Source organism: Anthonomus grandis, chromosome 4 (assembly GCF_022605725.1).
Source record: "Anthonomus grandis grandis chromosome 4, icAntGran1.3, whole genome shotgun sequence".
Lineage (NCBI taxonomy): Eukaryota > Metazoa > Arthropoda > Insecta > Coleoptera > Curculionidae > Anthonomus > Anthonomus grandis.
The window spans coordinates 11,174,734-11,196,096 of NC_065549.1; the positions used below are offsets into that span (position 1 = coordinate 11,174,734).

A 21,363-nucleotide genomic window follows, 5' to 3' on the forward strand; every position below is an offset into this window, starting at 1 on the left:
ATCTTTTTTATTACTTTAAGAAATTTTATTATTAAAAAGTTTGCAACTTTAAAAATAATAAATATTAAATATACACGTTTGGCGAGTTGAATCTTACGGATTGAGTTTTAATGTATTAGACCTAATAGATAGACAGTAGACAGAGAACGACTGCATCAATAACCTCCCACCGATAGCGACGCCGATTCTCCGTACCGCTCGCAATGTGAATTTAATTTCGGCTTGCTCGCACTCTCGCAGTTCCATAGAGTAATTTAAAGTATTTAATATTCATTTTTCTATGCGCAGTTCGCAGTGATGTTTACAAGCGCTTGGAGATGGGTAGGTTAGCCTCGAATCAAGTATTGGAATTGTACGCGCACACGAAAGATAAACATTTCTGTTGTTTTTTAACGTGCTCATAATCGCAAATCAAAAAAACAACCTTAATATGCTCAAATCTTAAAAACCTTTGGTGAAAACTAAATACAATATTCTAAAATAAAATGAAAAATAACTCTTAAACAAAATAATAATTCTAATTAAATGGATTTTTTAATAATACATTGGCTAACATTTCAGGTGTAATGGACCTAGAAATATTAATAATTCTAAGTCGCAATTCGTCCAAATTAACGGCTCTTTTATGTCGGTGTTGGTAAAGAATTTCCGTCAAAGAGCCCCATAAGAAGTAGTCGCAAGGCGTCAGATCTGGAGATCGCGAAGGTCATGGTATGATACCTCTTGTGGAAATAAGCCGTTTAGGAAAAGTGTTTGTTAAAGTGTCCTGCACTTGTCTAGCGTTGTGAGCGGGACATCCGTCTTGTTGAAACCAAATTTCCTCAAAATTAACATCCAAGTTTCGTACAGCGGGTATAATATTTTATTGCAATAAAAATAAATATCTCCCGGAGTTTACTATCAATGGTAGGTACCATCAATAAAAAAAGGCCCTACAATGTGATTGGCTAAAATACCAGCCCAAACATTTACCTTTTGCGGGTATTAAGTTCGTAATGGTACACTCAAATGTAGATTTTCCCGAGACCAATATCTCACGACTGAAGAATTATGTCGACCTAGAAGAGAAAAAGATGACTCGTCTGTAAATAAAATATTACTTGTGAAGTCGTCATTTTGATCAATTTTTTCTCTTAAGGTTTCACAAAACTCCAAGCGTTTTATTTGATCTTCTGGAAAAATTTCTTGAGTGTTTTTAATTTTATTGGCTTCGTACTTATTTCTTTTCAAAATATCACGCACTGTATGACTTGGAATTAAGTTCTTCAGAAATTTGGGAGCTAGAACAAGGTTCACTTACTTCCACAAAAGCACACACCTTGCCCTCCCTTTCAATCCTAGCGTCAGATGTTCGACGAGGTTCCTGATCGCCACTAGAACATTTTGCATACCGATTTACACATCCCGGCTGCTCAAACTTATGCCAGATATTATAAATTGTTTTAGCAGTAGGGACTTGCTGATCAGGATATGCAAATATAAAACGGCCGACAACTTCTTCTGCACTATCCACATGACAATACCATTTAATGATATTAATCTTTTGATCAACAGTGAAAATAATTTTTATTTTATTACTGTATCCGTCTTCGTACCAAAGGTTGAAATAAATTGTAAACATGATCGGATTACACGTGCATAGGTATGCGAGGAATTGCAACCGAACTTTAACCGGACTGATAAGCGAAACGACGACCCGATAGCCGCCCAGGGTGGAGCCAAGTTTGTTCTCGCTCTACTCCAACTCCTTCTTACACATTACGCAAAAATCATATTCGAAATTTTTCAACCACCGAACGTGTATATTAGATATCAAATTCTGGGTGAGACGTATTTACAATGTGACTGCCACTGCCCTCATCAGAATTAAGTTCATCTATAGGAGTTTTTGCCATCATTGCGGTTATCAAAGAATCCACTCTTAAAATAAATGTTTGAGCTCCCGAATTGTTAACTAAGTCAGAAAAATCTTTTCATGGAGAAGAGCATAGCCATCAGTAACTCTTGCATCGAAAACCTGCGTCATACATTTTAGTTAAATATACTATATGCTGCTTGATAGATGTCAAGACATTACCTAAAATGTTGAGACTGACCTCATTTGTAAAGGGCGGAAATCAGTCTCCGTTATATCCAGTCTTCTTGGTGTGAACTATCGGTTGTCAGCAACCAAATCGAGAACGCAGCACATGCCGTTTGCCAGTGACATATGCTATTTATAGTCCGCGTCTGCTGTTATTTAATCGATATGCCCTATCTAAGGGTACGTTTATGTTGGAGCTGCGACAAACGATGAGAGCAACGATACTAATAAAGCGAAAAAAATTATTTCATTAGATTTTCTTAGAATATTTTTTCTTAGAACATTGAAAGACGTTTCAAAGCTCTAAGATTATTTTATACGCATATTGTTTATGTTGGAGCGAACTGTTAAAGTGCGCTAGCGGTGATAATTAGTCTCTGTAATTTTTTTGCTTTTACCGAAGGTCGGTCGGTATGGATATGGATATTTTAATAAGTGAAATTGTTATTAAACTCCCCTTGAGGGGTCAAAAAAACAAATACCGCCACAATAGGTTGCTGTTGGATAAATTGTGGGATAGGGCTAAAATAAAATAATACAAGTAAGTAAAAACAAATTATTTTCTTTTATAATTTAAACGAAGTCACTTTAACCAATATAATAGCTTAAATTCCGCGAATAGATGTTTAATTAAGAATTTTAATTAATTTCTTAAAATAAATATTTTAACAACATGCAAGGTATTATCTGAAACTGAACTTTTATTCGTCCTGCATCCGCAACAAAAACTTGCCTCCGTAAGTTCATCAGTTTCAGCTAGAAGGTCAATAATAACAAATATGCACCCAACAACACACAAATTCAATTCAATTATTTGATTTTTGGCTTGTTGCAAATTTTAGAATGAATTTGGAAGACTTCATATACAAAATTATTAACCAAATACGATCTGGTGCAATATTTCTTGGGTTTGTTAAATTAGGTTCTTTAAGGTAATGCTGAATACCTTTTTTATTAACAATAATATTATTTAGCAAACAGATACATTTAACAATGTCATCAGCTACGTCTGGAAGTCTCTCTATGGCTTTTCTCAAAATTGTCCACTTGGTATACAGTATGTCGAGCACATATTCCACTGTTCTTCGGGCTCTTGATAACTTGACATTAAAATATTCCTTATCTGCATCTAGGTTTTGTCTTCTAATATAATATCAGAGTTTGGTAAGGTGTAATCGTTGGGAATATTAAGTCAGCCTTCTAATAAGTACAAAAACAAAGCTAAAGATCTAAAAGTTTACCCCCACTCTTTTTTCCATAACTTTCAACATCGATATTATTGGCATTAACTAATACTCGCAAAACAATTGAAAAAAACTGTTTATAGTTGTAATACATTATACCAGAATGTGCGGGGCAGTTTAATTTAATATATTACCCGTCGATATGATATAGCCAATATGATTAGGAAAGTTCCAAATATTATGAAAACGACATGAATTTTTTTTAAATTCTCTTAGGTATTTTCATATGTAATGGTTGCAGTATTTCCCAGATAAATGTATGTACCTCTGAAGCAATTCTTAAAATTATAGTAGCTCCCATGTCAAAAGTAAACGCCAAACTTCTGAACGATTGACCAGTTGATAAATACGTGTAAAGTAAAATAGTGCATTTAGTTTAGTTTAAATTAATATTTAATTAAATATGGAAGTATGGTCTGTGCTACGTAGCAACAGACTAGACCACGGACGGATTTAATTTCTTTAAATGTGTGCTGCATAGAGAATCTCAAGGCGACTTTTACTACCTAGTAAAAGTAATCTGTTCGAACCAAGCTTTCAGCATATAATTACGATCGAACTTTACACAGGTAAGTTCGTTTGATCGTCAATTTCATATCAACCGATTAGTTTTTCATCCATATTCAACCGCAAATTTCAATAGAGTTTCTTCAGTTTGTCAGTGATTTAAACAAAATATCAGTGCCGACGTTAATAAAAATGATCTGACAAGGCACTTACATGTGTAAATAGTCCTTTAGCGAACTTGCCGTACAGGATTTGGCCCACCCAGCACAGGCAAGATATCTCTCCTCCCTTTAGTCTTCTTGAACACACCTTCTTGAACACAATTTCCTCTTTGTGTTCTGTGATCTAATTTGGATCTCGTTAGGATGTAGATCCAACCTTAAAAATTTATGGATATATCTATGGATATGAGGTTGGATTTAGACTCAAAATGTTTTGATAACTGAGACAAATGGGTGTTTTCATGGATTAATTCCGTTTTCAAACAAATTCAATTGCAGCGAAAACGTAGCGACTGTTTAGACTCTGACAGCTGTTAGACATGAGTCATGACGTTATTCGAGCCCAACCATATGATGACGTAACGCTTAAGATATCGTTATGGCTCGTGTCCACTAGCAAATAAACTTGCTAGAGTTACTCTCACAAGTCACTTGCAGCGCGTGTAAACAGCCACCGTAGAGTAATATTGCAGAAAGTTTACTTGTCGGGCAAGTACTTGCTGACTTGCTAGAGCTTGTAGTGTACACCGCGTGTTTCAGCAAGTTAATTTGCAATTATCAATATCGAAACTGTTCCGAAATATTTGCAGCAAGTAGTGAAATATTTACGTGTATTTAAAAAAAATGGTGGACCGGCGTGTTTGGAGTAGGGACGACACTAATTTATTGATTGAAAATGTTGAGCTATACCCAGAATTATGGAATGTACATTGCAAAGACTTTAAAAACAGAGTAAAAAAACAGGGTGCTTTTCAAAAATTAGCAGAACTATTTAAAACGTCTGAAAACGAAATTCAACGCAAGTTACACAACTTAAGAACACAACTGAATCAGGAGTGGAAAAATATTCAAAAGAAAAAAAGTGGACAAGGAGCAAATGAAGTGTATAAGAGCACATGGGAATTCTTTGATTCTTTAAAATTCATGTTAGCTGCAAATGTTCAAAGCTGTACAGAAGATAATCTGGTAAGTAAAAGTCGAAAACTAATTTTATATTATTTAAAGTATTTTATATTAGGTGTTTAAAGTCATCAGTAGTCAACACCTTAACCTATATATCATTTTAGATGTATTTGTACTGCCATGGAACCTCACGTTGAGGGAAAATAAAGTAGTTTTTGAAATCTTCTCGAACCATTTTAGCATTTTGGGAACAATTATGGAGATTTCTGGTATTAAGTGGTACTAAGTTTTGTTTTGGCATACCTTCCTGGTGCCACTGACCATTTATAATACCTCCATCGCTTTCTGTATCGAAAATTCCTGTCGGTGCATAATTTGCTTTCGACGAATTTCTGGTTATTAAAAAATTATGAAGAACGCATATTGACAAAACATTTTTTTTTACTTTTTCAGGGCAAAGTTGTATAGGTTTCCTTAATACCCGAAAACGATTTGCTATAATACCAAATACATTTTCAATTATTCTTCTTGCACCTGAGAGTCGGTAATTAAATACGCGGTTTGGCCCTGGCTGATTTTTGAATGGATATGGTTTAAGCAAGTTTGGTTTCATTGCAAATGCGTCGTCTGCTACAAAAACAAACGGTGAAAAGTTTTTCATTCCCGGCAGCTGTTGTGGAGGAGGCAAATTTACAGTATTATTTTCCAAAGCGGTAGACAGAGAACACATGTTATACACGCCACCATCCGAAATTCTTCCATTACAACCAACATCCACATAAATAAATTTATAATTTGCATCAGCCAATGCCATTAAAACTATGCTGTGCGTGCCTTTGTAGTTAAAATAATAACTTCCACTGCAAGGTGGGGCTTGCATAACGACATGTTTTCCATCCAGAGCTCCTAGGCAGTTTGGAAAATTCCAGATATTTTTAAAATCTTTTGCAATCCTAATCCATTCTTCTTGGGTATTTGGAACCTAAAATTAAAATATTTTTTTCAAACTCAAAAAGATGAGGATACACTGACACAAAATTCCACAATAGATGAGGGACAAAAGATTAAAACAGAAACAAAAAGTACACCGTCCAAAAAACCTAAAAAAATTAAAGTGACTGAAGAAGATGCGATGTTGGCAAATGCAGTAAAGGTGATCAATGACCCTCAGATAACTGGCAAATATTTGGAGATTATGTAGCATCCGAGCTTAGATCCCTAAGTTTAGAGCAGCTCCAATTAAGGTTGAAAAGAATGATACAAAGAGATATTCTTACAATTTCAGAATTAGCTGATAACTATGATTCTGGACATTCAACACCGGCCTCTGTCCCTCTTTTATCCCCTACATATGATTCAAGTGCCTCATCGTCAACTCAATATACTCTTTTATCCCCTACATATGATTCAAGTGCCTCATCGTCAACTCAATATACTGTGCAGGCTTATACTGACAAGACAATTTACACAGGTACAACAGCAATTAAAATTATAGACATTTAAATACATACCTTTAAATATTCCTTTTTTAGAGCTTCCACAATTGCAGCACAGCACTCAGGAACAATCCTTGCGATCGTACATACAGGGATTCGATACAAATACATAAGAGAATGGTAGGAATCACCTGCAATAATTAAAATTGTACTTTTTTCTTTGTGATTATAATTACTTTTCATGAAAATAAAAATATTTTGTTGGAAAATATAATATTTATTTTAGTATATATATTTAGCTTTCTAAGTAATTACCTGTGGCTAAAAAGCGAAGTGTCAAAGACAGGCGTTCTTCTGGTCTAATGGCCTGTCGCATTTTTGTATCTTTCTTATATATCTTTTCCTTCACCAAACCAAGCAAAAAATCGAAGTCTTTTGCAGACATTCGTAGAAAGTTTTTCAACTGTTGTGGGCCTTCCATTCTTAACTCATTAAGTAACTTCTCATGTAATCCTAAAGTAGCTCTACGCTGAATCCATTTTCTTACCCAAATTTTTCTTTTATTTTTTTCCTTTTTCTCTTTTCGTTTTTTTATTAAATATATCACAACCGCAGCAGCTATTTGCCGAGATGACATATTTACAAAACTAGTGTACACGTTTCACTTAAAGAAATACAGCAAGTAAAGCTTGCTGAGTAACTTGCCCAAATAAATTTGAAAATAATTGAAATAAAGTGTAGACACTCCAGCAAGTTACTTGGTAAAGAACTATCGCAAGTTAATTGCATGTGGACACGAGGCTTAAGGCAACCGAGTAAGGCGCTTACTCGCTAAAATATGACTTTCGTGATTATGTCAGTGCTTGCAGTGTCAAAAGTCAAAACATTGGAATTTGAAATCATCAAAATCGGAACCTCAGTTTGTTTGATTTCCCTGGAGCAAACTTAAATTATAAAAACGAAAAAATAAATCATGCCTAAAACTAGTAAGCACCACAACGAAGAAAAATAAATAACTCAAAATGTTTATCAAAAGGCCAAATTTTCAAATGTTAAACACCTGGACTAATGAAGAAAAACTCACCCATTTAGCTTACTCCAGTAGGTTCCTGATAGTGTTTTTGCAATATACAGCGAACAGGATCATTCCCGACCATGATGCCAAAGTCTTTACTTATCCGGAACCCCACAATAAAACTGCATGTGATAAAGTAGTTGACCATGTATTGGGGGGCTTCCTGAGATGGGATGCCCAATATTTTATGCATATAGCTAAGTATGGTTATACTTATGAAAATACTTTAGCATTCTTTCCATTATATCCCTTATTTGTGGGTTTCAGTGGGAAATTATTGTCCCAAATTGTAGGTGAAGTTCATCTTGATTCTATCCTACTCATATTTTTTATAACATTAAATATATATATTTTTAAGGAATCTACATTGACTCTCTATAAGTTAACAGAAATTTTGTTTAATAAGAAAGTTGCTTATGATAGTGCAGTCCTGTTTTGTTTTAGTCCTGCATCTATATTTTTCGTAGCTCCATACACAGAATGTCTTTTTAGTTACTTAACTTTCTGGAGCATATTAAACTGCCTTCAAATGTACAGAAAATATAGCAAACCAAACAATGAGTTTGGCATAAAAGATTTTATGTGTATTCTACCTGTAGCTTTAAGTACAATAACCCGATCAAATGGAATTTTAAACATTGGTTTCTTGACTTACACCTTCATAAGTGTCTACAAGAAAAAACTAAAATTGCAACAGCAAAAGCTCTGTTTACATTCCATAAATACTTTAAAATATGGGTTTGTAATGCTTATGGCAATACTTGATTGTCTGATACCATTTATAGCATTTCAATATTATTGCTTACTGAAATTTTGTCAAGATTTTCCTACAGAACTCCCAGAAGAAATTTTACATCATGCAGCTAAAAACAAGTTTATTTTACCAGGGACTTTTACACTTAATGACCAAAAGTGGTGCAGCAGTTGGCTGCCATTGGCTTATTCCTATGTGCAAGATCATTATTGGAATGTGGGATTTTTGAGATACTATGAGTTTAAACAGTGGCCAAACTTTTTACTAGCTTTTCCTATATTATTTATATTAACTTATTCATCTATAAAACACTTATATGTTAACTTAGTGTTAAGGAAGTATTATAGTATTTTCATCATGGAAAATCCTACTAAAATTAAAAAACATAAAGTTCGCTATTCTGATGGGGACCTTTACCAACCAAAACTGATGGTTTTTTATGTGCACACCTTGTTTCTCTCTTTGTTTTGCACCTTTTTTATCAATATACAAGTATCAACAAGGTTGCTGTGTTCAGGATCCCCGGTGGTTTACTGGATATGCTCAAAGCACTTACATTTATTCAAATTTCCATCAAAGTCAGACAGTTCAATTGACCTGCTTCTGAGGATTTATTTTATTGGTTACTTTGTGGCTGGAATTTTGCTTTTTTGCAATTTTTTGCCTTGGACTTAAGGTCTTGTTGCGGAAATATGTATATCTTTATACTTCACTTACATAATTTGGTAACAACAGTCCTGGATGTTATATATTTTTTCACAGTATACATCAAAAAGAAACAATTTCTTCCATAACTTGTGATGAATTTATATCAGTATTCTAATGGGCAATACATTACTTGTATATATTTATCTTCTGATAATGTTTCTTGAAGTTTCTAAAATTTTATAAACAAATTACTCTTAATTTTCAAAAAAAATACATTGAAATTTCAAAAATGTTATTAGGGATCATAGAAGTATATATGAAATTGTAGTATTTATAAATTATAACAAAATACAGTTATTATACTGCAATATTTTAGTGTAAAAATACAGATAATTACTTTGTTTGTTGTTAATAGCAATAATTAGTCTACTATAAAGTTGTAATTACAGCTGTAATTAAATAATATGTTGTTACTTATAACTGAAATGCCATTTTTCTGAGAAATTGCAATAAACCGTGTAGAAAGGTTTTGAAATTCATGTTTCTGAAAAATGGGTTAGGAAAAAACTGCCTAAACATAATATGGCTACAATTTTTCCCTATGATTTAACATTAGAAACATGTTTACTACTACTATTGTTAAATTTTTATATTAAATATATGGGTCCAACATAAACAAACTTTGAGGTTCTTTAATTTTGTGCCATTTTTATTTAGGTGATTAACCTAAATAAATGTAAGATTAAGCCATACTCAAAGAACCTCAAAGGTCTGTGGTAATCAACGACGCTTAAAATTCTAGTCAGTAGGTTAATACATCAAATCTATATACTTTTTGTCTTCCGTGCAAACTGTACCTTTTAGAAAATAAAAAACTAGTTAATTATGAGACAATAACTTTTATTTCAAACTTTTTGTGACTAGAAACCAAAAACTAAGTGAAATTTTAAAAACTAAATATTATGTATAAGCTGCCTAATTTTTCAACAAGATTATATATCCTGAATGAATATTTTCGAAAGTATATATATATAGACATATAAACGGTCATTGTGGAGCCCAATATAGATATATGTTGTACGTAGTGTAGCCCTCAGAGACGTTGATGAGCCCGATTGCGGGCCGCACAACGCTTCGCGTGTATATTATTGTCTTAACGTTACATAGTCATATTCTACACCTCCCTCGCAGATTTTCAGCTGGGCTGAAAAAAGACCCATTTATGCATAAAATATACCGAAATAGTGCGACGAGTACTCCGATAGGTAGCGCGGGCATTGCTCGCGTATACGCTGAGGAACTACGAGTGCCTTGGTTGGCCCATGGAAGTTTGATGGGTGATTTATATTTTTATGTTATTATGAAATATAAGTTGATAAGAATAAAAACATGGAAATAATGTTCTTCGAAACCTAAATTTAAACAATCACTGTGTGGCGCAGGACTGAATCTGTTGCCAACATGGTAATCGTATGCGATGTTGCTATCGTCTTTTTCTGTATTACTTTATTTGTTTTATAAGAGTAGAATATTACTACATATTGAAATAGGCCAATTAAATCAAAATATTTTTACCAAAACTAAAACATACAGTATTAAAAAAAAACTCTAAAAATGCATTTTACACAAAAATTCGTGTAGCAGGTAAAAATGGTCCCGAGATCAGGGCAGATCTGAAAGACTTAACATCTCTTTTTGATACTTTGTTTAAATAAGTGAGAGTGGAATTTTCATAGTTTGTTACACCCATACTTCTAAATATCGGCCGGAAAGCAATAAGCTTGAGAATCTTTTTGAACCCTATGTGTTTGGGTTGTTTAGATAATTTAAGTATTTTTAATAAATATTATTACACTTTTATTGTTCACTTGGTTTATACTTTTACAGTAGGTACTCATACAGTATTTCTACCTATTTTTATTGCCTAAATAGATGCATTACTTTTAAATTATTATGCCTGTAAATCCTAGCTTTACTCAAATAAGAATGAACAGCACAAGGATAGATCTCGTGAACCGTAAGACATATACAGTTAGTTAATATAGAGAAAAGTTGTACAATTCAGGGTTCAATCATGTGCAAAATTAATTAAATGACCTTTTTTGATTGGTGAAATCATTCCACTACAGAAAATGCTATGTATTAAGGGTGTTTTTTCTCCGGTCCATATAAAAAAAATGAAGTTGATGATTCCTGCAAAATGCATCGTCGCACTGGAAATTCGTTAGCATTTTTTGATACGGACAATTTCGGTTTCGAATATCTTCGAAAATAAATGGAATTTTCTAATTTTTTCAAAGTGTGTGTTTGACCCCTAAATCGCACAACTTTTCCCCAATTTAACTGAATTTGTATGTTTTATGGTTTACGAGATCCCTATGCTGTTCATTCTTATCTTGAACCACCTGTATAGTACCCATAATTCTGGCAACGTGGGACAACAATTTTTGATTCTTCGATACTGCTAGAGTTAGCAGTATCGAAGAAAGCATTCATTGTAACCTCGTCGTTCGAGAACTAGACTTGATTTTTTATTTTTCCAACATTATAGCGTTTCGTTGGTTAATATTTCTGGCTATTTTATTACCTCAAATGCATGGTATTATTGGTATTGACCACTTGCCGTGCACAGAAAATGTAGGTGCTGCGGACATGGCACAAGCCCTTCGAATTTTGCAGGACTCAACTCCTGCAGGATATCGGTTAACTGAACATCGCCCAGTGACTCAAACAGGTAAGGAATGTATGTATCTAGTATAGATACCTGCCCATTGAGCATGATACAAATAATAAAGATATGATCTTCCACTAATGTGACGTCATGTGGTGAGCAAAATTTTAACTTGTAACTATGGAGACGTGAGTAAGTTATTGTTTTTCCATTGTTAAAATTAACTTACGAAAATAAATTTTTTTCACCACATGGCGTCATATTAACAGGAAGATCAGATCTTGTTATTATTTGTAACATACCCATTGACCCCGTCAAAGTTAAAATGTCAATTCAATGAAAGATAAGCACCCGGATTCACTAAAGGGGTTTAGGTCTGAATTTAAGAATAAATTTAAATCTCTACTCAGCCAAATTATTTTTTGATGCCAGTTTGACATTTTTATAAAACGTCAACTGCGTGAATCGGAGTGAATAATATCTAGGATGTTAATACCTGTCGATCAGACCCAGTACCATGTGTGTCTCCTCATATGTTGGCCCCCTCCCGAGCTTCTATTTGTTTTTCAACTAGAACTTCCTATACATGTTTTAATAATTTTAAAAGCCCTTCCAAAAAGGCTTTCCAAATTGAAAAAAAATATAAGGTGATAATAAATTAATTTCAAAACAATTAATTTAAAAACAAACTAATTTCAAAACAAACTGTAACTTTTGCGGTATTTATTTGTATAATCTGCTGAAGGACTTAGGAATAAATACCGCAATTATTGTTGGTTTGGAAATAATAAGACTTTAGTAATTAAACTCTTTCTATCACAGCAAATAAAGCGCTATGAGGGAAGAGGAGCAGGGGTTGCAAAATATAAGACGGCACTCGGTACCTGCAAATTTTACTTTTAAAATAAACTATGTTAACCTTTTTTTATTTTATAGGAAGAAACCCACATAGATGGGTATGCACATTCGAAAGGGTTGATAATGTATATAGACAGGACTGCAATTACCTAACAGACGTAAGGACAGCCTTCAAAAGAGATTGTCCATTAGGTTGCGAAATAAGTCAAGTGGGCGTGCCTTATGTCCAAAATGCCGGTTTTATCACCGTCGAATTCCTGGTTAACTGTGGCTGTAGGAAAGTTCCTCGGCGCAAAAGGTTCACTGAGGGCTTTGTAAGAGAGAAATAAACATTTCAAAACATCTAAAAGCAGTTTATTTCATTTAAAAAATATCAATACACTTGATTTACAACACAAATATACAGGGTGTTAGGTCATCGAAATCCGATAACATACAGTATGAATTTTCGGGTAATTAAAAAAAAAGTTTATATGAACATGGGTCCTGAAATGAGTGTTGAAAGTGAAAAATTCCATATTTCAATTAAAATAAAAAACGACATACCACTGCTTTTTTCTATGATAAAAATTATTTCCGTAATCTTTCGTTAGTTTCTAATAAAAATGATCCCTTGACTTTTCTGTGACCGATGAACGGTTTTCGAGTAAAAAAAATAAATATTTTTATCTGCATTTCCCATGCATCTTCAGAGCTTTTTTTTTTAAATCAGCCGAAAATGCATACTGTGTATTATCGGAAGTCGATGATCTAATACCCTGTGGATGGGATATAAAATACATGAAAAAATACATACATATTCTTGTTAGATGTTCATAATATACATTACTCCACCAATGGAATATAAAATTATTAGGTAAGGACGAGGAACCCACATTATCTATAACTGTATCTTTTTGTAACTGAATTAATACCAAAAGATTAAAATTTGAGAGTATAAGGAAAAACATCAATTACACATGCCTTGGTATTTTTTATAACATAAGCACTTACCTATTAATAATAATAATAATAATTTCTTTATTGCTTTCAAGATCTAATTAAAATAGACAATAGCAACGTCACAAAACAAACAAAATTAAAATTTGATAACATCTACACAGTACATACTGCTAATAAAAATAGTAAGAACAAAAAGATGGTAAGAAAAAAAAGATTATGTTGGATATAATAATGGGTGCATTACCTTACCACTTGTATCTCAAGTATGATACATTGTGAAGATAAATAAATTAGTAAACAAACCCTTAATATTAATCATATTACACATTTAAAATTGTAAATCGAAACTATAGATACACTTGCCCAACAGATACCTTGCAGTGTCTTTCCTAAACTTCATGATATTTTTCTCTTGCCTTAGGGCGAGAGGTAATCTATTATATGTTTTAATAGCAGCAAAGGCAGGAGATCTTTGAAAAAAGGCAGAGTGATGAGTTGGGACACTCTCCCCCTTGTCACAATAGACATACCCTCAGCATAATGATCTTCATTAGATCTTTTTCTTCATGATGCTTTTAGATGCCCTTGAAAGCAACATTTTCTTAACTAACTTTCAATAAATTTGTCAAAGTAAAAGTGGTAGATACTGGAATTTTTATGCTAATTCATAAAATTTTCGCTCAAGAAAAGGATTCAGTGGGTATGAGATTTAGAACGGAAAAGGTTTAAATTCTCTATATTTAAGACCACAAATAATTTTGATACTTTTAATATTCCATAATGCAAAATAGTTGAGAGTTTCTGTTGAGGATAATTTCTCAATATGCTGATCAAACTTTTGGTTAGTACAAGCCCTAAATTTTTTTTCTCATATATAATAGGGCTATTATCCAATTGTACATTACAATTATATTTAATGATGATAAGTGATCGCAATCACTATCTCGTTGTATGAAATAGTTGTTAATTAACTGGATTTTTTTTGCAAGTTTACAGAGAATAGGTTAATAAATATTAGAAATTAAAAAAAAATTATTGAAGTTTCTTCTAATAAATTTAATAATGGATTATCAATATGTGCCAGCTTCTTAATGGACTAATTATCTTTCTCAGATAATGTTTTATTTTAAACGAAATAAATTGAAAATTCAAAATATTCAGATGTTATATCATAGCTACTAGCAAGTACGTATAGGTAATAAGAGATTACGTACTTAGATACTCATAGGGCAAATTATGACTTTGTTTTTTGCAATAATTAGCATATAAAGCACATAATAAAATAAAGTTAGAGCTGTATTTACTTATAGCTGTTTTATTTTTCTAAGAAACTATATGAACTTTCATTATGAATGTTCAGATCTGACTAAGTTCGGAGATCAGAGTCATAGAATTGAAGAGTAAACGTAGTTTAAAATATTTTTGTACTCTCTGCCTTGAGGGTTTAAAGCTCATCCCGGTTCTTCAGAGGTGTATTGAATCTTTGGAGGGAAAACTTAGCTCATTAAAAGCCAACATGACCACCCAATTTAGTGAGGTTATTGATAAAGTGAGTGATCTGCACAATAACCAACAGCAAGTCAATAATATACCACCTAGTACTTCTCAATCCCAGGTCAACGACAGCAATGATTTAATGCAAGAGGTCGCGGATCGACAGAGGAGAATGAATAATATCATGCTGTTTAATATGGAAATCTTACCACACACTTCAGAAATTACCCAAATATCTAATCTTCTAAACTTAGTTACTGGCAAGCAAGTGCATGTCTCAGAAGTGATTAAGTTGGGCAGACCAAACAGTAAAGGTCGTAAATGTCTCAAGATAGTTCTATCAAACAATTCTGATGTAACCAATGTACTAAAGAACCGGAGGAGGTTTGGCTCTGCTAAGGCGGTTTACGTTGAGGCTGACCTCACTCCTAGTCAGAGGAGTGATCTGCAAAAGGTCAAGGACGTACTTGAGCATCGGCGATCCAATGGAGAAACAAATCTGTACATCAAGTTTGACAATGCCAGGCCTGTCATCGCCACAAAAAACTAAATCCTTCCAGCACTTCACACCACCTACGTCTTTGTTATCAAAATGTACGTGGCCTCCGCACCAAGACTGATAAGCTTTATACAGGGATCTCCGTGTGCGACTTTGACATCATTGCCTTCACCGAAACGTGGCTTCAACCAGATATTCTCGACTCTGAATTGTGTCCAGAAACATTTAGAGTGCTCAGATCTGACAGACAGCTGGATAGAGTGGCCGCTACTCGTGGTGATGGCTGCTTGGTCGCAGCTTCTCACAACATCCACCTAGAGAGGGTTAACTTGGAAGACATCCTTAACTCCACACCACTTATAGATATTTTAGGTTGTGAGCTCACTTATGGTTATTTTGTATTTTATTTATTTGTAATCTATGTCCCTCCTTGCACAACCGAGTAAGACTTTGAGACCTTGTGTGAAACAATTATGTCACTGGATCTGGTCCACACAAAACGCGTTATGATTCTTGGAGATTTTAATGTTCCGTCTTATCAGACAACCGAAGCTAGCAGTGTCAAGTGCAAGCTTTTGACCAACCTATGCGAGATCCTTGGTCTTAAGCAGTTTAACAATATTCCAAACGTTAATAATAGGCTTCTTGACTTGGTTTTTTCAAATTTCGACGTCAGTGTCATCAAAAGTATATCACCGCTTATTGATTTGCATCATCCTGCTTTGACAATTTCTTTTAAATCGGCTTCCCCTCATAAATATAATCCTTCTATAAGTTCAAATAATCTACAGCAGTTTAACTTCAGAAAAGCAGACTTTCCACTCATGTATAATTTGTTGCTTGATGCAGACTGGTTGTCCGTCTTGCAGTCTTCTGACGTTGACAGCGCTTGCAAGGAACTTTACAAAAGACTTGATTCAGCTTTTGCTGCTTCAGCACCTTTAAAACAACGAAGACGACGGCGATTTCAGGTATGGTTTTCAAAACAAATTATTTCTAATATCTTTAAGAAGGAAAAAGCATATCGTGATTATAGATCCTCTCCAACTGAATTTAATCTTTCCAGATACCGATGAGAACATTGTCACTGATCCCTCATCGTTTTGGTCTTTTGTTAGAGCTAAGAAAGGTCACTCTTCACTTCCGTCTATCATGTGCGATGCCAATGGTAATTCTTTTCAAGGAACAGAAAATATTGTGCCAGCTTTTGCCAAACTTTTTCAGAATGCCTATAAAGATCCAATCAACCTCGCAGAAACCTATCCTCCTTCTAATTCCTCAGACCTCATTGACATTCTTCCATCAATTACCACTGAGGAAATTATTGCTGCTAGTCGGAGGCTAAAAAACAAGTTGACAGCCGGTCCAGATGGTGTTCCAAGTTTTGTGGCTAAAGACTGCATGTTTATCCTTTGTCAGCCTTTATGTCATATTTTTAACCTTATTTTGAAAACTGGCAAATTTCCAGGCGTCTGAAAATGTGCTAAAGAAATACCAATTCACAAAAAGGACGATATAAACAGAATCGACAACTACCGACCTATCTCCATACTTCGCAATTTTTCCAAAACTTTTGAAACTATTGTTTATAACAGAATTCTTCCCCAAGTTCATTCACTACTCTCTATAGATCAGCACGGTTTTATGCCTAAAAGGTCGTGCATCACTAACCTCTGTAATGTGACTCATTTTATTTCTTCAGCCCTCGATAGAAAAAGTCAGGTTGATGTGTATACTGATTTCAGTAAGGCTTTCGATCATATAAATCATAGCATTCTGCTGGAAAAATTGAACAAGCAATTCAACTTCTCAGAAAGGCTAATTTCGTTGCTTTCTTGACCGTCTACAGTTTGTTGAGGTGGAAGGTTGCAGATCTAATACCTTTGTTTCAACTTCTGGAGTCCCACAGGGATCCAATCTCGGCCCACTTCTTTGTATCTTTTATATTAATGATCTTATAGAATTGATTTCCTGCCTTAGACTAGCTTATGCTGATGATCTGAAAATATTCTGGTGTATCAATAGTATCTTGGACTGCTTGTTCTTACAGAGTAACTTGGACCTAATTAGGGGGTGGTGATGCAGTCGAAATCAGTTATGTCTTAACAACTCGAAATGCTGTGTGATCTCCTTTCACCGAACCAAGGATCCTGTTTTGTTTAATTACAATATAGACAATCAAATCCTCTGTAGAAGTACTTCTATTAAAGATCTAGGGGTTGTATTCGACGATAGGCTCACATTTGTGCCACATATTGAACAGACAGTGACCTCCTCGTTGAAACTTCTGGGTTTTGTCATTCGAAATAGCCGACTCTTTAACAATTCAAACTTAATAAAACTATTGTACTTTTCCTTTGTTAGATCAAGACTGGAATACGGTTCCTTAGTGTGGTGTCCTTTCTATGAATGCCATGTTAGCTACATCGAGAGTGTTCAGAGAAGGGTTTTAAAGTTTCTTATGTTTCGTGAGGATGGAATATATCCTGTTAGGAGACATGATCATGATCTGATGGTAGATTTAATCTGCAATCTCTGGCCATGAGGAGAACAATTCATTTTGTAACATTCTTATGGAAGTTCGTCAATAATCAAATAAATTCTCCTCCTCTCTTGAACGATATTCTATTTCATGTACCACGATTTGCTTCTAGAGCAAATATCACTTTTGCTTTAGATCGCGCCAGAACTAACATTAGGTTTCAGGATTCCGTATATCAAATGTGCAGAATTTTTAATTCAGTATCATCAACCTGTGACATATTTGTATGCTCCATAAAGGATCTAGTTTTGTCTCTGACAAACCAACAGTTACCATAATTCCTTTTCTCTTCCTTTGTCCCATGAATCCCTTTCTTTGTTCATTCTAATGTTAATTTACATCTCCTTTAATTTTGATTTATACATGTTACTATAGTAATTTAATACTTGTTTACACTTTCAAAACATTAATTGTAGATTTTCCTGTAACTGGGCTTTGCCTGTTGGAAATAAACTGCTAAATAAATAAATAAATAAATAACAATATGTAATGTACCATATTGATGTAGACCGCATGTATTTCCAATAAACCATGTAAAATGTAATGTTTTCCTCAAGGGTTCTAAAAGGAAGTTCCATAGTAGAACAGTGTATGGGTAATATATTGGAAATTTACAGTTGCTAAAAATTAGTGTTTTACCAGAATTAGATCTGTAGACATTGCTCATCTAGAAGTTAATTTGATTGATCTTTAAGGTACAATAAACAGCAAATCTCATCCAAAAAGTTCCATAGAAAATTAATAATGGATAGAGAGTAAAAAAAGAAGGGGTATTGAAATATAAAACTGCTATTAGATTACACCATGTGGAGCCTGAAAATTGAATTTAATTAAGGTGAAACCTAAAAGAAAAAATTATGGCAAATAATATTAAAGAGTTATGGGCTTGGTATTGCCTTATTGTTATTAAAATATTAAGTTAAATTTATTGAACTCATATAGGTAAATAAACTGTGGATTTTCAATAAGCCTCTTAGGAAATCAAACTAGTTAATTCTGAAATAATACTTTTTTTATTTCAACAATAAAATTGGTTTTAAATTACATACAGTTGTTTAAAATAAACTGGGAATGTAGAAAATAAAAAGAATCAATGTTGCATCACTATATCTTCATATAAGCCAAAAAACCAGGTGAGAATGAAGTAAACTTTTGCCAGATGTTATAAAGGTTCATACATTATTGCTCCTCTTTTGCATCAAAAAGTAAAACTTGCATATTTTTTATTCTTAAAATATTTTAAACAATTTACATACCTCTGAATGAATATGAGCAGATACTACAGTACTTTTAACTATATGTATGTCGCCCTAATAATTAAATTGACCAAATTACATTACATTAAAAAAAAAAACAACAAAATGGTTCTAATATATGCTCCAAATAAAATTACTTAATTTATCAATCAATTCTATGCAATCAAAGTGTACCAACAAAAAGGATATATTTCATTTAGTTGCACTGTTTCTAAAGAAAAAAGCCATTTAGAAATACAATGCTTTATGAGATTTTTTTTTTGGTAAAAATATGGTGGTCTGCACACTGACTAGCATAAAATATTAAATAAATCAAGTGGAAATTTGGAATTCACCAAATAAATTGCTATGACAGGTGTTGGTGGTTTTGGTGGACCTTTCTACCCCAATAGGCTTCTAGATCAAATGGACGAAAGTCCTAAAAAAAAAAGAAAAATTAATTTGGTATTTTTGGTAAATATTTTTTATCTTCTCATCTCTTCATAAGAAAAAGCATCTTGTGCAGATTATTAAATGTAAACAAGTACATACTTCTATGAGAAAATAAACAATCACTGAATAGCCCAAGAAAGCATCTTGCTACCAACTTTGTTTCATAGTATTTGTTAATTATTCATATTCCCTAATAAAATGATCTTAATTATAGTTTATAATTAATTAACTAATAAAAACATAACTTCTATTCAGTGAATAATTAAAAAATTGCTGCCTAGCACTTTCGGTAGCTAGTAGGACTAGTAGTAGCAATTAGGCGACTAGGAATAGCATACAATTATGTACCAAAGTGGCCATACCAAAACAATTTAATTAAGAAAATATTAATCAATTGGAGATAGTGGAAAATAAAACTTTAGTCGGTCTGAAAATACAAATTTGGTTCACAAAGAAAATTTATTAATATACAAAGTCTAGTCCCAATACCCTTAGAAATTACATAGTTTATCAATTTTTAATTCTTATTAAAGTAATATTCTGTGGTGGAGATAGCAGGGTTCAAAGTGCTTTTGTTGCTCAGGAGAGGGGAGGCGGGATGATTAGACTGCTTTCAATCAATTGATTTCTTCAATTTTAATAATGATTTTTGTAAATTTATATTGTTTTAATTTTTAACCTAGACAAGGGGTATTAGCAAAATTAAAAAAAAAAGATAAATAAAGATATGCAAAAGTAGTTCTTTCCTCCCTGGCTATAGTCATCCTGAGATATTATCTCAGAAGTTGGAATTATGACCATATACACACTACATTTATGAATGTGAATGTGTTTTTTTATAAACATATATCTTTTATTGCATCTGATCTTTTAAACTTAAATCTTTGTAAAATATATGGAAAATTATTGTTAGTTATGGGCCTTACCTTTAAATGAAAATTCTCATGTTCTTGATAATACAATACATTATTAGACCCCTTATCCATTTCAACTTTCGACCAAGACTCATAAATATATTTTATTAACTCATCATGTTGAGCAGTTGGCCCTTGGGGCAGATGATTTTGATGATGAGAACTTTGCTGTTGCTGAGAATACTGTCTGCTCTCATATTGTCTATTTTCATGCTGTCTTAAGTCATGGGACCTGTTATAATCATGCCTTTGTTCATGTCTTGAATCATGTCCTCTATCATGTCTATCATACTGTCTGCCTTCATGTGAAGATTGTCTATGGTCTTGGTATGACTGTCTATGGTCCTGGTAAGAAGATCCCTGTCTACTGTCATGGTAATTCATTCGAGAAATTGGTCTTCTATTTCCATTCATTTGGCCTAAGTTACCCATTCGGGGACCACTAAAATGACGAGTGACTTAAACGTTTAATACATTTTTTAAAGAATTTGCATAAAATTTTAATTAAAAATGTGTGGGTCATACAATAAAATAGCAATATTGACTATTTCAATGGGAAAATTCATGATGTGCAAGGCCACCAAAATGGCATCTCAATAGACAATTTATATGGAGGAAACGATTACTCACCTCATAGTGTAGACCCAAGGAAATAAACAACTTATTTAAAACCGAAATTTTTGTTGTTAATGATTCTGAAAAGTAAATTTTGTTGGGTTTATAATAAACAAACGTCACAAAAGTAAATAAGCGTTTGACAGAAGTGCGCCATGTTTTTATTCGATAATGTCAACTGTCAGACAAAATTGACATTGACAGATGAGATTCTTAGTGCATGAAAACGTGTAGAAATGCAAAGAAAATAAATTAAAATTAGGCCAAAA

The 21,363-nt window shown here is 33.3% G+C and overlaps 4 protein-coding genes across 4 annotated transcripts; 2 read left to right on the top strand and 2 right to left on the bottom strand.

Moving 5' to 3' along the window:
• Window positions 1-4,827: 4,827 nt before the first annotated feature.
• LOC126735220 (uncharacterized) lies at window positions 4,828-7,190 on the bottom strand. Its single transcript, XM_050439172.1, has 4 exons — window positions 6,710-7,190; window positions 6,470-6,585; window positions 5,470-5,940; window positions 4,828-4,836 (listed from the first exon to the last, which is right to left on the bottom strand). The coding sequence occupies exons 1-4, from the start codon at window positions 7,029-7,031 to the stop codon at window positions 4,828-4,830; spliced, it is 918 nt and encodes a 305-aa protein (XP_050295129.1). The 5' UTR covers window positions 7,032-7,190.
• Window positions 7,191-7,249: 59 nt separating this feature from the next.
• LOC126735722 (GPI mannosyltransferase 2) lies at window positions 7,250-9,757 on the top strand. The gene has a single exon (XM_050439808.1). The coding sequence runs from the start codon at window positions 7,417-7,419 to the stop codon at window positions 8,896-8,898; it is 1,482 nt and encodes a 493-aa protein (XP_050295765.1). The 5' UTR covers window positions 7,250-7,416; the 3' UTR covers window positions 8,899-9,757.
• Window positions 9,758-11,037: 1,280 nt separating this feature from the next.
• LOC126735734 (uncharacterized) lies at window positions 11,038-12,730 on the top strand. The gene is made up of 2 exons (XM_050439821.1): window positions 11,038-11,605; window positions 12,479-12,730. The coding sequence occupies exons 1-2, from the start codon at window positions 11,464-11,466 to the stop codon at window positions 12,727-12,729; spliced, it is 393 nt and encodes a 130-aa protein (XP_050295778.1). The 5' UTR covers window positions 11,038-11,463; the 3' UTR covers window position 12,730.
• A 6,141-nt stretch (window positions 12,731-18,871) lies between these two features.
• On the bottom strand, window positions 18,872-21,263 carry LOC126735732 (pyrroline-5-carboxylate reductase 1). Its single transcript, XM_050439819.1, has 3 exons — window positions 21,110-21,263; window positions 20,492-20,921; window positions 18,872-19,551 (listed from the first exon to the last, which is right to left on the bottom strand). The coding sequence occupies exons 1-3, from the start codon at window positions 21,112-21,114 to the stop codon at window positions 19,480-19,482; spliced, it is 507 nt and encodes a 168-aa protein (XP_050295776.1). The 5' UTR covers window positions 21,115-21,263; the 3' UTR covers window positions 18,872-19,479.
• Between the last annotated feature and the right edge of the window lie 100 nt (window positions 21,264-21,363).

Bases quoted from the DNA above. Each gene is read 5' to 3' on its own strand.
- LOC126735220 (XM_050439172.1), bottom strand. From the start codon at position 7,031: ATGTCATCTCGGCAAATAGCTGCTGCGGTTGTGATATATTTAATAAAA. The intron at 6,586-6,709 runs GTAATTACTTAG...TAATTATTGCAG, and splicing joins ACTTCGCTTTTTAGCCACAG to GTGATTCCTACCATTCTCTT. The intron at 5,941-6,469 runs GTATGTATTTAA...TTTTAATTTTAG, and splicing joins TAAAAAAGGAATATTTAAAG to GTTCCAAATACCCAAGAAGA.
- LOC126735722 (XM_050439808.1), top strand. From the start codon at position 7,417: ATGTTTATCAAAAGGCCAAATTTTCAAATGTTAAACACCTGGACTAAT.
- LOC126735734 (XM_050439821.1), top strand. From the start codon at position 11,464: ATGCATGGTATTATTGGTATTGACCACTTGCCGTGCACAGAAAATGTA. The intron at 11,606-12,478 runs GTAAGGAATGTA...TTTATTTTATAG, and splicing joins TCGCCCAGTGACTCAAACAG to GAAGAAACCCACATAGATGG.
- LOC126735732 (XM_050439819.1), bottom strand. The intron at 19,552-20,491 runs GTAAGGCCCATA...TTTTTTTTTTAG, and splicing joins ATGAGAATTTTCATTTAAAG to GACTTTCGTCCATTTGATCT.